General features: G+C 36.8%; 1 protein-coding gene and 1 non-coding gene across 3 annotated transcripts in view; one reads left to right on the forward strand and one right to left on the reverse strand.

Moving 5' to 3' along the window:
* Nucleotides 1-17,551, forward strand: part of SLC4A4 (solute carrier family 4 member 4) — a 274,164-nt gene that overhangs the window by 200,712 nt on the left and 55,901 nt on the right. For both annotated transcript variants that reach the window (XM_087434419.1, XM_004419157.3), the window contains exons 13-14: nt 1,705-1,976; nt 12,872-12,942. In XM_087434419.1, coding sequence (XP_087290545.1) covers nt 1,705-1,976; nt 12,872-12,942 — 343 coding nt within the window. The remainder of the gene's footprint in view (nt 1-1,704; nt 1,977-12,871; nt 12,943-17,551) is intronic.
* LOC147916477 (U6 spliceosomal RNA) lies at nt 13,192-13,303 on the reverse strand. Its single transcript, XR_015553068.1, has one exon. It is a non-coding gene; the product is annotated as a U6 spliceosomal RNA (small nuclear RNA).

The following is a 17,551-nucleotide window of genomic DNA, read 5'->3' on the forward strand; positions in this document are numbered from 1 at the left end:
TCCAAAAACACCCTTACAGAAACACCCAGAATAAGGCACCCAATGGCCCAGCCAAGTTGACACATAGAATTAACCATCACCATGTTTAAGGAACTTTTAGTTCTAATATTCTATTAAATTTTCAGTCAGTCATCGCCCGGTTACATGCGGTAGCTCATAGGCCAGAGCAATGTCAGTAACTGTCTCAGTCAAGTCCTAAGCTGCAGGCATGCCTTAATTCATCTAGCAAGTCTTTACTGGAAACCTTCTATGTGCCAGGCACTGTGTTAGGTAGAGAATTTGAATTTTTTTCAAGGAGCAGTAGGAAGCATTGAAAGGTTTTAAACTGGGGTATCTGATTCACATTTAGAAAGATCGTTTTGGCTGGGATGTGGAAAATGGGTTTGAGCAGGGCAAGCGTGGATATCAGTAAGGAGTTTCTTATAACAATCAGGCAAAGACTTCTTGGTGGCCCAGACTGGGTGGTGGTGGTGAAGGTGTTGATACGATGCCTTTGGGAAAGAATTAAAATACATCACTAACAGTTTTCAGAAACTCGTCTAAGAGCAAGGCTGTACAGCTTCAAGCATGCATGATCTTTGATTTATTTCTTTTTCTCATATAAGGAATGTGACTACTACTGTCTGCTTTCTCATCACAAAGAAATTATGAGAAAAAAATATTGTAAAGCACTCTCCATATAATTTTAAAAGAATTAGTATGGAATGGTAAGATGTCAGCACTTGACCCATCTTTTCCTAGTTGTGAATCTTGAACTAAATCATTTGTAAGAAATGGAAAGAGTATTGAAAAACAATGGCCTCCTTGGATGGAGGCAGCCTATTCTAAGACTTCTGGGGAACAGTCACAGACAAAAAAAGTAGTCACAAGATGCTTCACACACAACTTCACGTCTGTGGGCAGGCGTCATGGGGGAAGTAGTGGTGTGTGGCTGTCACATGGCAGGACAGCCTTTCTTGATCTGACTGCAGCTGTTTCTAATCCCATCTCCTCATGTTGGTGGCATTACTCCTCTGTTGACAGTGGCGTTACACGCAGCCTCATGCCACGTGCCTTTTTAAGTACTCTTTCTTCTTCTTGGCCTGACTCTCCCTGGTCTGTTTGGAAAGTTCCTACTTCAATACCTTGAGTTTTTTCTGTGACTTCATCTATCCTGCCAGCCAGAATTAGTTACTCCTTCTTCTATGACACTCTGTGGGAACCTTTAGATATCACATAGTATTTTATAGTGTGATTATGTTGATCAATTCATCTCCCTCAGTAGACTGCGATGACTTAAGGATGGAGGACACAGTCATCTTAGGGTCTTTATTAATCAATAAAGCTTGCAAACATTTCTTGAGCGCATATTGGGTACCAATGTTATGCTTTCAAAATTGTTTATTCTATAAACTCCATGAAGGCAGGGACTATATTTTTTGAATGAGAAAATTAATGAGTTATTCACATACAAATGGTATGACTACTTTTGATGTGCTTTTCTCAAACTTCTGGCATTATTTCTTTATGGTAGCATAATAATCTCACTAGACCAAATTCTTAAACAATACTTTCTGGAGAAAATAAAAAATGAGCTTTATGTCTAGTGGCTAAAAGTGATTTGTATTTTTAGCAATCATTCTGCAGTCGTTTGGTAGTTTTATATTCATTCTTCTTTGCGTTCCGTGGAGGAGGAGTCTAAATACCTTTCCTTCTTCTTTCCAGGGACAATAACTTTGATTATTTGGAATTCCGCCTTTGGATTGGCCTGTGGTCAGCCTTCCTGTGTCTCATTTTGGTGGCCACCGACGCCAGCTTCTTGGTTCAGTACTTCACTCGCTTCACTGAGGAGGGCTTCTCTTCTCTGATTAGCTTCATTTTTATCTACGATGCTTTCAAGAAGATGATCAAGCTAGCCCATTATTACCCCATCAACTCTGACTTCAAAGTAGGCTACAATACTCACTTTTCCTGTGCCTGTGTGCCACCTGACCCAGGTGAGGACGTCGTCCTTGTGTTTGTGTTTACCCTGTGTTTGGAGGAAGGTATAAGCTCCATGCATGCAAATTTGTAACATGATATCCTGGTCCTCAGTAAAGCGTTTTATTTTATCTTCTCTGAGAAACCATCCTGCTGAGTTTGAAGTTTTGTTGCCTGAGGTGTCTTGGCCATGGGATTCAATCAGAAAGTGAAACCAGGAGTTCTGGCATGTGAACATAATTAGCACAATACTTTGAAATTAACTCTAAGTGCAATATTTGCACTTAGAAGAAATTTTGTGTACAATATTCTTGATTTTATGTGAGAGTTGAGGAAACCAAGTACATTTATTAATAGACACAAGGACCAGGCAAACCTAGCTCTCTGGAGTTCTTTTCCGTATTTTGCTGCTTCCTTATTGCTGTAGGAATCTCTTCCTGTAAGTAAACTCTAAATAGATTATTTTAAGCTTATAGAGGAAACAAAATACTAATTCACTTTATACAAGTTGAAGCATGAAATTAAAAAATAAACTCAGACTGAGGGTCACCTAGTGTAAAGTAGACCCTTATAGTTCATCTCTGCTGGACAATGGAAATAAGAAAGGAAAGGAAAGGAAAAAAAGAAGCAAAAGAAAGAAAGAAAAGAATGTTATGTTCTCAGAGAAGATTTATATTCTAGAGTCGGGAAAGATGTAAAAGTAACTTCTGGGTAAGGAATATGATTCTATACATCTTAGCACTTCAACATCCATCTTGCCAAACCTGAGTCAGCATCAGAATTTTTTCAGAAAAAGTGCTCAACTTGTGTCTTCGGAATTTTTTTTGGAGTAATTCATCATCACTTTATGATATGGAAGGCATTTGGAAAAGAAGATTCACTTTGGGGGAAGTTGCTTTACATCTGCTCTAGTAGAATAAGGGGTAGACATTTGTGTCAGACAATTAAATGGTAATAATGCTAGTAATCGCAAGTTAAGCAGTTAGCTACAGGCCAATGTCCCTTAAAATAAAAATTAATATACCATCCATGCTTGTAGACTAAGGTCTTGTAGCACCAGAAATACAGCAGTGTTTTGAGGGCTGTGTAAACCTGGGGCATATTCATGCAATATCCACTTTTACTTATAGATTCTGAAGGAAAACCCTCTTAATGTTTATAGTAAAACAAACATGGTTATATTATAGACTAGAATGCAAAATGCTCATGAATTTAAAAACTAAACAAGATATGAAGAATTTTTATGCTTTTGGCGGCCTGTGTCAGATTACTGCCAGGTATTTTGGTGGTGTATCTGCATTCTTCTGTGCCACTGTGGTGGAGAAATCCTAGGAAGACCCATATGCATCTTGAGTGGTGAGAGAAAAGAGAATCGTGTCCCCCTAGAAATAGGTCAGACAATAACACTGATGAAAAGATAGGGAGTTGCTGGGCTTTGTGCTCATGGCTTCTTTTTGTCTTGTTGAAGGAAAATCAACACACATTAGAATAAAACCCACGCTTAAAAGCAAAGCAGAGAGAGGTACAAAGTGAATTTAAAGATTCAGTCAAACATGAATGACAAATAGTTATAAAAGCCTATTATTGTTAAGATGTATACTGATTAAAAATATTTCCTAATTTAAAAAGTACTTGGAAAAGAGTAAGCGCTCAATTCATGATAGATATTATTATTAGAATCAATTAAATATGCTCCCCAGAGGAACACAAATATTACAATTCCACTTCTATGTAGAGCTCTCTCGAGGAGAAAAGGGGGTGAAACTCCCTGTAATCATACGTCCTGGACTTGCAGAGGAAATCCAGACTCTTGTTGTTCAAAATCACAAAATCTGGATCACAGACATATTTAATTGTAGAATTTTGAACTTTCCTTTTCATTTATTTATTTCTATCTGTATGTATATATTTATTTGTTTATGGAAAAGTCTGTAAGCTGACTTCTTAGGCAAGTTTGAGTATTCATACACCAAGATTTTCTAAAGAAAAAAATACTTCTCAGCTGTTCTGAGGTTTGATGCGTTCATAAAGTCAAATGAGGGCTTTGTCAACACCTGTCTCGAAGCAGCTCTGTCTAGTGTCAGCCCCATACCTACCTGAGGCTCATAGAAACTTGCATTCATTGTTTAGTTGTCTTGGAAGGACTCTGACAATTCCTATTCCCTCTAGGTGGGACCAGTAAAGCAGTGTAGCAAGGTTTTTTTTTTTTTAAAGATTTTATTTATTTTATTTTTTCCCCCCAAAGCCCCAGTGGATAGTTGTATGTCATAGCTGCACATCCTTCTAGCTGCTGTATGTGGGACTCGGCCTCAGGATGAACGGAGAAGTGGTGCCTCGATGTGCACCCGGGATCCGAACCCGGGCCGCCAGCATCGCAGCGCGCGCACTTAACCACCAAGCCACAGGGCCGGCCCTGTAGCAAGGTTTTAAAGTCAGAAAATCTTGTATTCGAGTCCCAGCTTGGCTAATGCCCAATGTGTGACTTTGGGCAAGTTCTTTTTCCCAAGGTAGCTTAGCCTCACCTTCCTCATCTGTAAAATGGGGTTGATAATAGTACCTACCTTATAGAGTTGTTTTGAAGGAAAAAAATGAGGTATTACAAACAAAGTACTTAGGACAGTTTCTAATATATAATAATACATAATTAAATGTTAACTTCCAATATTATTGTTATTATTCTTTAAAATGTAGGGTTAGTAAGTAGCCTTTAAGTGTGAATGATAGAACAAACAAACCAGTCTTCATTCTCCCTTCTAAGCAAACATCGTTGGGCAATTGGCCCGTTCTGCAACAAGACTGTTTGTTGCACCCCATATTTCTGGAGTCATTCAGATGAGTGGGACTTAGGAAATTTATGTACATGAATGTGAGAAATCATTTAAACCTATGGAGATGAAATCTGTTTTTGGTTTGGAAAAAGGCAAATGGATATTTGCATTTTCATGGCAATCTCATGTTTTACAAAACCCCTTAAGATTAATGATCGTGTATTTCTCCCGTAACCTTAATACTTTTGGATAGCAAACTGCACAGATCCACCATAAATTTAGTACTTCTTGATAGAAAACTGAAAAATGATAGTGAGAGAATAATACAGTTGCATGTACAGCTAGAGTAAGTATTCTAAAAACAACAAAAGACAGGCCTTTCATCGCAACATGCACTCCTAGTAAAAGAATTCAATCAATGAGTCAATAATATTTAAACTGGCGGTTGACTTGTTTTTCAACACTGGGACAGTATGTAACAATGAACCAGTAACTGCACAGATGGAGTCGTGATCCTGCAAACTGAGAAATGATTTTATAGGAAAGGAAATAGGGGTCACTTAATCACTAAGAAAAGTGTATTCAGGGCCACAATAATATTGTGGTTTTTCTATGCTGTGTGAAGCCAACTCTTTCTCCTCTCTTCCTTCCTGATCTCACTTGCTTCCATAAAACTTCATCACTTCCTGAGTTTCTTTTTCTTAATGCACCTTTTTCTCTCTTCCTCACCACCGTCTATTGCTCAGTAACCCAAGTCATATATCTAGATTCTCATTTACTGAATAACTAAGGAGGTTCAGTTGCAAGTACTAGAGGGAAAGTTAGCCATGCAGTTTGACATATCAGTCAGGGTGGATACATGGTTTTTGTGCTAAAATTTCCTTTTCTTAGAAATGGGATAGCTACGAATTAAAGTAGAGATAATAGATGTTATATTGCCCACTGTGCCTTGATGGTTACATAGCAGAGGTGTATAAGAAAGAAGATGGTTCAGTTCAAAAGCCAAAGGTGAACACTGAAGAATAGCCAATTGAAGGACAGTTCACAGTATTTCATTCATCACCAACATCCCATTTAGAAAATTGTTAGTATGATAAAGTGTAAACAATATGTGCTTTGGAAACTGAGTTTGAATTTCATCTCTAACAAGCAGTGTGACCCTGGGCTGAGCTAATTACCTAATCTCTCCATTTCATAATCTGTGAGCTGTACCCACTCTTAGAGGTTACTATAAGGATTAAATGAAATAGCATATGTAAAATTGTTTGGCACCTAATAGACACTGAGTAAAAGTTTGTTCTTTTTCTCATTGTCCTGCAAAAGATGCCCCAGCCAGTTTAATCTTTTAGTTGTATTCTCTTAAAGGAGTTTAAACATTTAATTTTCCCTGAAATTTTCCTAGAGAAAAATACTAACTAGGTTTCTATTGGAAGCCTACCAAAAAAATTAACAACTAATGTGCTGTTGTAGATAAATATGAAACATTGAAGCCATATTTAAAGAAAAAAACATTAAGCAGTTCAGTGCATCATAGATAATTCAGTACTATTCCACCAAATCTCAGCCTACAAAAGTGTTGTATGCTATACCTAGTCATATAGAAAAAGGCTTAACAGTCCTAGAGGTGAGATGTTTAGTTCTTCTAAGAGGAATTTATGTGATTCATTCAAAAACATAAATGGTAGAATTTTGTATATAGGGAACAGACATGGATTTTCTTCCTTCCTCTTTCTCGTCTCCTTCTCTCCCTTCCCGTGCTCTTTTTTCCTTCCCCTTCTACCATCAACAAAAATTTACTGAGGGTCTATTTCATTCCTTTTTAAGAATTGTGTTACTTTCAGTGAGGTAGAATACCCACCACACACGCTCATACGTACACACTGCTTTTTATAAAATGTATTGTTTTTGAAACATTGTTAATTACTTTTTGAATGAACAAGGTCAGATTTTCATTTGACTCAGACTTAAGAAATAAATTTCTACTTTAGTGCTTGTGTTCATTTGCCTGATGTGTCAAAGTTGCAAGACTATACACTCAGGGCCATGTTAATACTTTGGAAAGGGTTAAAGTAAATTTTCTGACCAGATGTTGGTTTTGTATCTGGAGGGGAAAGAAGCCTTGCTAAAAATGATAAACAAATTAGAAAAGCAGGAGAAATCACCTCAAGGGGATAGATACTAACTTTATTGTTAACAGAAGGGATATGTTTTATTGATTCACTGTTGACTGTTCCAGAGAGAACATGCTTAATAATGGGTGAATGATTAAAAGGAATAAAGCCTTTCTCAGGCATTGAGTGCATCATTGTCTGTAAGTAAAAGATAGGCTTGTTTCTGGTTTGAAATTGTAAGACCAAGTCAAGCGATTGGAAGTAGCCATGGCTTCCATTTCAACACCTTTGTTTTATTCACAGCATATGAGGAGGCTTCCAAATGCTCTAAAATGGCTGTCACTAGAGTAGAATGTCATTACCATTTCTTTCTATATAATTTTTCTATCTTATAAATGCTATGCCCCAATATGTTATAACCATTAAAAACAACTGCTAGATCATGTCTCCGATGGTCCCGTATTATAGTCAATATGTGTTGCATAATTAGAAAGCCCATTAAAAGAAAATTAGGAAATAAAAGATAATCCTAATTTATCTTCCATGACCTGCATCATATTCTATGCAATTTTTTTTTATTATGTGTCATTCTCTCTTTAGATTATGAAGTGGGTTTAAATCATAGCCCAATGGTTAAGCAGGAAGTACAAGGCATTCTGGTGTAGGATTGCTCAGGCTTGCATTTGCAAGGATACTTTTCCAGCACAGCTGACATTTTATCATTCATGGTAATATGGTCTTTTGAGAAAACCGTAGATATTTGAAAGACCCGTCATGTTAATTTCCTTTTACTATCCTAACCTATATTTTAGCAGTTTCTGTAGAATGCCTGCAGGAATCAGAAAAGGAGAAGCAATACATTTGGATGATTGCCAAACCTGGATAGTTCTCTGGCTTTGGACTTGTATAAAACACAAATTTGGAAAATGTACCCCAGAATAATGTATATACACATCCTAAATGTAATGATGGGTGGATATGAAAGAGAAGTTTTTGTGAAAATAATGGCTAAATATATTCAGCTTAACAGTGGATAGTAGCTCAGCTCTTTAACTTCCTGTGCAGTGTGGTAGGTGAACATGTGAAAAGGGCGTCCATTGACTGAAGAGTGTCATAACTTGAACTTGCCTAGTTACATGGAAAAGGTACTTAGGAAAACAAAAAAGGTAATAACAAGAAAAAGTGAAGAAAAACTTTCTATTAATTTTAAGACTTAAGGTTGAGACAGTGGCAGATAACTTCCCTAAGACCTAATTCTCCCCAAGTTTTCCTCATTCACCTTGTCATCCCTACAAAAGCCATTCTTTCCCTTTTATTGATCTAGAAAGTTAAAGCATAAATATTTGACTTTATCAAGAGGCACTCGTTTGCTCAAGTTTTCCAGGACGCTTAAATAAACCTGACATGACCATACAAGGCAAGAAGCTACCCAATTTTATTCGGTATCTATTTTCCTGTTACTCAATTTCCTCAGGACGTTGTTTAAATAGAATGGACTAAAACATTAAAGTTTCCTTATTATGGAGAATACTCAAATTTTTTCTTATTCAGAGCAGATTAATCAGTTCCACATTACTGTAATGCTAAGAAGCTGTGTTGAGGGTATAGATTCAGATTTGACTAACATTTATTAAGCATCATCCAAGTGCCAGACATTTTACTAGGGGATTTTAATAAACTATATTTTAATATATATTGTAATATTATAATATATATGTATTTAATCATCACACAAACCTTGTGAGGTAACTGACATTCTTCCCAGAGGTTAAGTTCTGCTTTCTCCAGGTCATAAAGCTGGTAGTCTTCTTAGCTACCATTTGTTTAGATCTTTTCTGGTACTGGGCACTGTGCTAACAATTTAGCCTACATTGTCTTATTTAATCCATGCAATAACCTCATGAGGTAGATGGTTTCAAATCCAGTTTCACAAATGAGGGACCTGAGGAGTGAAGGTCGAGAGGAGTGAAATAACTTCCTCAAGATTATGTGGCAAGAGAGTTTGGGACCCTGTGCTTCAGGAGGTGGCGGAGCCAGAATTCCAGCCCAGTTCTCCTAGTACTCGTTTCTCTGCATTGTGATGTGGTGAGACATCAAAGCAGATACATTTGCCTCAGTGGCCAGTGGTTGCTCGTACTTGACCTCATAGCCACAAGTGAGCTTTTGTGCGTATTCCTGATGGTACAGTTCCTGCTAATGTGTAAAGCAGAGGAGTCATAGGGTAGTTCCTGGTGCCAGGTCACTAGAGGATAAAGAAGGACAACCTTAAACAATACAATTGATATTCCCTATGCAGATGGTATTCTAACATTGACACGTGGATGTGTCCGCTCATAGCTCCTGCAGCCTGTTCTTTCTCCAGATCGCTCATTAAACATAAAGAAGGAAAAGCCAGCTCAAGATGGAAAACTCACAGACATATTTTTAAATGTCTATTGCTGACAATGTTCATTCGCTTGTTCCGGAGGATCAGCTAGAATTTGATATGTGGGAAGAAGGATCAAGAAGTGAAAATCCAAGTAACATAAAACGATCAACCTGTGGAAACTCCCTGAAACCAAGTATGGGACACAGACTGTCCCAGTGACAATTGGATAGTTCTGAATTAGCAAGATAACCTAGAGCAAAGAGTTTCTTTACTTGATAATCTATGCTCTTAGCAAATGGTGAAGACAGACAGAGTGCAGTGTGTTTCCGGCTTTTCCATTTGACCTTTCTAGACTCCTAATTAAGGATATTGCACATTCTATACACACAGATCACTCTGCAATTGATTGCCAAAATATTTGCATTGTGTGTGTCTGGATCCAAATGGTGACCAATGGCTCTTGTAGACCAAGCTCTCAATTGAAATTGATCATTTTCTCTTCTATGATCGTAAAGAAATTTACTTTTAATCTTATTTATGGACTCTACCGTCCAATATGTATTTATGGAAGTGCTTGTTTATATATTTATTTTGAAGTCTTTCTCTTGAAGCAGCTTCTTATTAAAATAAGTAGGAAAAGTTTAAATTTTTTCCTATCTTTTTTGATACTGTTTTTTTTTGAGATTTTGAGTGCCAATGTGCTTTAATAGTTTGTCTCAGAGGAACACTGAAAAGATAAAAGGAATTTAGATGAGCAGAATTGACATGTATCCAAAACTTGAGAGCAGTTACTAAAAGTTCAGATTGGAATCCTATTTTAGTTCACTCATGGTCTTTATTACCTGTCATTCATTTCACAAAGGAGCCTTGAATATCTTTCCCTCTCACTTCTTACTCCTTGTTTTTATGCAAAAAAGTGTGCTGCAAAAAGACCTCTACTCCCTTGTGACAGGAAGCTCATAAAATTGCATTAAAGAATCTAGCTCAGAGCAGCTTCCTAGACACCAGTCTAAACAGTGACTGTGATTTCACGTATGCTGTTTTCCTTCAAACGCTCAGATGAGTCAGACACTTCAGCTCACATCATCTAACATTGGCTCTAACATTGGCGAGTACTGCCCCACCTTGAATTCTGTGGCCACATAAATCATCTTGATTTTGATAATTAAAAATGCTGAGTAGGAAAAGAAAGAATGCTGAACAAGGTTTTGGTGCCAACTCTACTTCTGATTGACTCTATAATCCTGGGCAAGAAACCTAGCGTTGCTTGCTTCAGAGTCCCATCCAACATAAAACAGGTATAAAAGTATACATGTTACATGCTCTCATACGTTTTTTGTTTGTTTGTTTGCTGAGGAAGATTTACCCTGAGCTAACATCTGTTGCCAATCTTTCCCTATTTTGTATGTGAGCCACTGCCACAGCGTGGCCACTGGTAGATGTGTGGTGTAGGTCTGCGCCTGGGAACCAAACCCAGGCTGCCTAAGCAGACTGTGCTGAACTTAACCACTAGGCCACCGGGGCTGGCCCTCTTGTATGTTTTTAAATGAACACATAGACTAATGTAAGAAAATGTACTTTAAGCTTTTTAGAACAAAATAGTAATAAAAATCTAGGTTTTGTTAATAATAATTTTACTAACATCTTCTTCCTTTTGGGAATGGATCCATGTTTGGTTTTCTTATTTGGGCCAAGCGTCCTTTAGCCTATTTTGCTTCTTTCTGTGACCTGTAATGAAACAGAGAGAATAAGAAAACAGTTTGCACATATGCCTGTTTTACTGATGAAATAGGAAAACCCTGGCAGCAGCTAGCTGTAGGTTAAAAGTTTAACAATTCCAGAGTCTTCAAAGATCAGAATGGATACCAAAATTGAGAAAAACAAAGACCGAACCTAAATATTTTCTCCCCTTTTATTTATTTTTCTTATTTCATTTCTTTTGCCTTTATCTGCTCTCCTTCCTTTGTAGTCATTAAATGGCCCCTTTCCTAGCTTCTTTTATTGACAGTAATGAATATTTTTTCAGCTTTATTGAAGTATAGTTGACAAATAAAATTGTAATGTATTTAAAATGTACAACATGATGATCTGATATACATACACATTGTGAAAGGATTCCCACCACCGAGTTAGTTAACATATCCATCACCTCACATATTCATTTTATTTTATTTAGTGAGACCACTGAAGTTCTGCTCTCCTAGCAAATTTCAATTATACAGTACAATATTATCAACTATAGTCACCATGTTATACATTAGATCCTCAGACCTTCTTCTTATGACTGAAAGTTTGTACCCTTTTACCAACATCTCCCTATTTCCCCCACCCCCCAGCCCCTGGCAAGTACCATTCTCATGTCTGTTTCTATGGGTTCGACTTTTTTTTTTTTTTTTTAGATTCCACTTATAAGTGATACCACGCAGTATTTGTCTTTCTGTGTCTGGCTTATTGCACTTAGCATAATGCCCTCCAGGTTCATCCATGTTGTTGCAAATGACAGGACTTCCTTCTTTTTTAAGGTTGAGTAGTAAACAAATATTTTTGAGTTACTGTTAGTTAAGTGCCAGACGGGGCAGATTCTGGCGAAAAGAAGTGAACAAGACATGTCCCTTCTATTCGTCCCTCATGGATCTTATATTCTGAATTTCAACAGTCAAATAAACCTGTTTATTTCTCCTTTAAAGTTTATGTAGGTGAACCTAAAACCTGGCAAACTAAAAAGACAGGCTAGGGGTTTGGCAGGGAGAGCTTGGGAACCAAACAATAAGTAGCAATTTGGATGTTACCTGAACTATGTGATCCTTAAAGACAAAAACCTGATAGGTGTTATTTCACAATATTTCCATAAATTAGGCATATTCTCTGAGAAACACTTTATTTTATAACACATAAAGCTTCACATAAAAGGAAAAACGCTTATCTGATAAAGAAAAATGTTTTAATTATAGAATACTTTTTGAATACTGTGTTTTAATTTTAGACTCATAAATAGAAAAAAAACAATGAAATATGTCCAAGAGGAGGGTTGGTTTGATAAATAAATTAGGTTCTTCTGCAAGTGACATCTTAATAAATCACAAATGATGCCAAATTATATGAAAATAATTTTTTAAATGAGATTAAATATTCATTCCCATTATATTTATATAATTTCTTATTTATTTAGTACTTTTCTTTGTTTTCACACATTTTGCAAAAATATACTTTCTCATACGCAGTCCAAATTTCCAAAAGTTCCAAAGCAGTTAATCCTTAACTGGTAAAACTCTTATTTGTGAGATTTGAGTGTACATGAAGCCAATCATCAGCTTACTCACTTAGTAACAGCCATTTCTTCCACTAGGCAAAATATACTGAGTACCTTTTAGTAACAGAGTTTTTTTTTTTGAAACTTGAAACAAATACATTTTAATACCGTATCCTTAAACATTTTTCATTGTTTCTTATCAGATTAGAGCACAATAGACATGTCCAACTCTTTGGTTATTTTATCTAGGTAAAAGGTGAATACAGTTATAATAAAGAAAAATTCATTGTGCCCTTATATTGTGATTGAAGACATTTTTAATGCCTGACCCTGCTTTTGTAGATTTCTAATTTTGCGTTTAGGTCATATTTACTTTGTTTTTATAGTAAAAAATTGTCTTTTTTTTTTTTTACAGTTAATATCTCCTTATCTAATGACACTGCATTGGCTCCGGAAGATTTGCCAACTATTTCTTCTACTGACAAGGTAAGTGACTTAGTGTTTAAACCGCTTGCATATTGTTACTCTAATTATAATATTCAGACTGTGATGTCTGCTACCGTTCAGCAGTCCTAGCATGAACACGCATTTCATAATCAGTGATAGTGGAGGGAGAGAAAAAAACACTTTCCTTTGGCTTTTCTTTTCCCTTTTCCTTTTTTTTTTTTTTTAAGCTGAAGCGAATACTGACTCCTACAACATACTTTTTAAACCTTCTTAGGAATTTTTTTTTTTTAATTTTTTGTTTATTGCAGTAACATTGGTTTATAACCATCCTTGTGCAGGGGCCATGCTAATCTTCTCTGTATCGTTCCAATTTTAGTATATGTGCTGCTGAAGCGAGCACCCTTCTTAGGAATTTAACTGCTATATCCCATTAATGATCACCTTGAAGTATTTTCACAAGGGAAAATGAGAGAAGTTGAGAAATGAGAGCATGGTATCCTCTCTCTGTTTCTAGTACGATTAAGAATTCTTCTGACTACCAAACAGTGTCCTGTTCTCTTCACTAAGGGTGATTGTAGCAGGACATTTCCCCTGTCACATGATATCCTTTCCCATGGTTTGTAACTAAGGATCCTTAAGAGACTGGAACTAAGCTTTAAAAATGAGCTGTTTTGCATGGAAGGTCACACACTGGAAGGAGACTTTTGTGTTGGAGAAAAAGGAGAAAGTGCAGTTTCAGACTTCCAATTGTGTTCCTTCTACAGTGGATATGGACTCTTACCAAAGAATATCAATCTCTCAGTTATAAAGACAGAAACCATAAAACCTCGTATTGATAGAGTGCCCATCTCTCAGGAGACCAGAACACTTCCGCAGATATTACGTAATGAGTGCCCACAACATCCCTTTCAAAGATGATGTTCTGTATCTTTCCCGGACAACTCTCACTTGACCCTGTTTCTCTCTTGTTTTCATTTTCTACAGGTCTCTGGACTTCTTTCGTTACTGTTTTTGCTGACTTTCCCCGAACTTTGCCTCTCTATTTCTTCCCTGTCTGACTGTGTGTGTGTGTGTGTGTGTGTGTGTGTGTATGTATGTGAAAGAGAGTATGTATATATGTTTTAAAGGCCACATACAGAAAAGAGTTCAATTTTCAGTCTCTGAGCTGGCCGGCCTATTGCCCAAAAAGCCTTGACTAAAATACAGAGGAAAAATCCTTCCGTGTAGACTTTAAAGAATTTTAATTAAAATCTAATTTAAAAATTTAAAAATATATAATTAATTAAAACCATAAGTTAATTTGCAATAAAAATTAATAAAACACTCCCTTCCACGGACTTAAAAAGAGATTGTTTCTTAACTTAATTCTTTTTGTACCTAATCAAGGAAAGCTTTAAAATTAATAAATTTTTAAGCCCTGTCTTTGGGCAAGTCCCGGACAGACTCCAATAATTGATGTGTAATTATAGTAAGATGTTACTGTAAGATTTATGGAAAACAAATGGAAATTGTGGTTGACTTCTGGTATGACTATGATAGAGGACATAAAGGCGTAATGATGATTATAATTTAGCTACAATTTATGGAGCATCTACTAGAGACCAGGTGTTTTACACATATTATAATCATTATAAGCTTTAATGTGTATTATAATCATTAACACGAACTACCAGGCATAATTATCTCCATTTTATAGATGAGAGAAACTGAAGCTCCAGAAGGTAAATAACCTTTCTCGCTCTAGGTCACATAGCCATAAATCAGTAGAAGAAAGATTTGCACTGAAGTGTGGGTGGTTCCAAGACTAGAGATATTGCTAGTACACCATGATGCTTCAGTGTTTGCAAATTGAAATGTTTACACTTTCAGTTCCTATGAATGACATTCCAGGACAATGGTCCCCTCCTGTGTGTATCAATTGCACACCTTAATTAAAATGTTAAATTGCTATGTTCAGCACCTCTAGAGAAAGAAATTAAGAAAAAAAAATGTGTGTATGTGTGTGTGTGTGCAATTATGAAGGACAACTTTTATTCTACCTTTCATTTCTCCTTTTCTATTCATATCAATTCCTTTATGTATACTTTGCACACACACACACACACACACCATATATAGATGATCCAGAAATGAATATTAAAGAGCTAATATGATTTATTATCATTAACAATAACTACCATGTTTTGAGCACCTGCTAGGAGCCAGGCTCTTACATTAATTGTCTATAAGCCTCACAATAACTTTGTGAGTTCTTAAGTTATCTATATTTTATAAGTAAAACAGGTTACAAAGGTTAACTCACCTTCCAAAAGCCATATCACAGTGTGTAGTAAAACTAGGATTTGAACTCAGGGCTTTCTAACTCCAAAATCTGCCCAGCAGAATAGTGTTTCATGTAGAAGGACTTACAGATATTGAGTTCTCATGTCAGACTGCCTGGTTTCAAATTCAGGGCTCCACTACTTAACAGGCTGTGGAAACTTCTCAGTTTCCTATCTGTAAAATGATGATGATAATAGTACTTACCTCAAAGATACTATAAGGGACAAATTAATAGATAGGCAGAATTTAGCATAGTGGCTGGTACATGCTTACCTCTCAATCAATGTTAGGTGCTGTTATTATTCTATTTAGGTATTATTATCATTCCACCAGCTCATGCTGCCTTCATAACTCACGTTGGTGGAGAGAAGAAAATGGAAGCCACTGCTTCTGACAGGCTACTGAGTCCTCTTTCTGCTTGGCCATGCCAGCTCTGCTACCCTGAACCTTTCCTAGGACACACAGTCATCAGGACTTAATTTCCTTCTTTTCATTTCAGCCGTAATTAGATCATGAAGGAAGGAGCTGTAAAAGTGACATGCAGCCCTTGGGCACCAGCAAGACTCCCTGTCCCAAAGCCCTGAGAACATCCTGTCAGAGGAAGGAAGGCCTTTTCTCTTCAGCTTCATTAGCAGGAAGACAAGCTTTCTTTTTCCTAGTGGTAGGGATGTGTTTTCAGGGGGAAAGAACATGAAAAACGGAGCATTAGAGCATTTAGACAGAGATTAGAACTCTAGAATGACCATACCTCAAGAGAAAAAGGCAGGTTTCTCTTTATTTCCATTTATTGCTGGAATACTTGTGTCTTTATTTCTTTTCACCTCCATCAATTTTCTGATAGATTTCTCGCTTGGCATATCCCTTCAACCTGCAAACAAAATTCTTTAAAAGGTCCCTGTAAAACTTTGAGACCAGCCACAGCTTATCCACACCGTATCTAAACAATAAGCATTAAGATCTGCTTCTACTTACCAGCTGTCAGATGGAGAGACCAGATTTCAAAATCTAACGTCAGTCTCCTCTGAGGAGGTCATTGAATGGATCAGTTAGTATTTGTTTTTCACATTAGATTCCTTTTTGTTTTGCTTTTTATTAAATTGAAGCATACCTTAAAATGCACAGTTCTTAGATGTTCATTGCAATGAGTTTTGATAATTTTATATACTCATGTAACCACCACTCAAAACAAGATGTAGAACATTTCCATCATCCCAGAAAGTCGCATAGAATGCTCTATGTATTCTTTTATGCCCCAGCTTTCTGAGTCTTGGGAGATCTTTCTTTGCCCCACTGCTCTGCCCCCAGCCTTCAGAGAGCAGATGCCTTAGCCCTTTCAGAAGTGTCTGAATGCCTCAGAGGGGTTTCTCTCAGCTCTCCTGCCCTGCCTCCCATCTTAGGAAAGTGGCTTTCTTGCATTTAATGGAGATCTGTGTCTTAGGGAGGATTTCCCTCAGCAATCCTTTCTTACCTCCAGCCTTTTATGTACCCCCTGTGCACTTGGCAAAGACCGTGAGGAAGTTTGGTGGGTGGATACAGGCTCGGTCTATGCCTAGGGCTCCTCAGAATTCAAATCTGTCACCCTAGTCTACATGCAACCATTAAAAATTCATTAAAGATTTGGCTTATTTCTCCTTACCTCCATCTACAGTGGATTTATCTTCCACCTGCTACTCTGCCAGGGATGAGGCAGCCATGGATTTCTTCTCTCCTATGAAGGTCTTGTAACTTTTTGGAATTTAGTTTATTTAGGTTTCTTTGCATCCTCATCTCTCTGGTGGATTTTTTGAAACTATGATTTTATAGCTTATCCAGCTTGCTTTAGTTGTTAGGTTGGAAGTGATGGTCTCATACATCTTTCTATATCTTAATCACAAGCAGAACAACCAATTAGTTTTGATATTTCACCATAATACATATAATCACAGACAACTGCAGCTCAAATGCATCCTGTAGATCATAAAGTAAGATTGCAGATTACTGCAAATCTGGCTTACTCACTGCAGGAAAAAAACCCTAAATGAGTATATTAAGTACTTAACCTTAAGACTTCTATTTGTAGCATTACCTCATTTATATATATTTTAAAAGGCACATATTTTACCAGTCCATACTTAAGGAGAGCAATGTAGAATCTTTAATGTTTATTTATTTATTTATTTTTGCTTATTATATTACCCAGTGAAGCATATCATGTCTACATGGAGATGCTGTTAATCGTGGGACTAAGGACTATTACGGTCTCATAAATTCTGCTTGGCAGTCAGATATGGAAGCAAAAGTACTTTGATTTGATTTACCTTCAGGGTGATTCTAGGAGTTAACATTC

This window comes from Ceratotherium simum, chromosome 8 (genome assembly GCF_057802395.1).
Source record: "Ceratotherium simum simum isolate JZ-2026a chromosome 8, ASM5780239v1, whole genome shotgun sequence".
Taxonomy (NCBI): domain Eukaryota; kingdom Metazoa; phylum Chordata; class Mammalia; order Perissodactyla; family Rhinocerotidae; genus Ceratotherium; species Ceratotherium simum.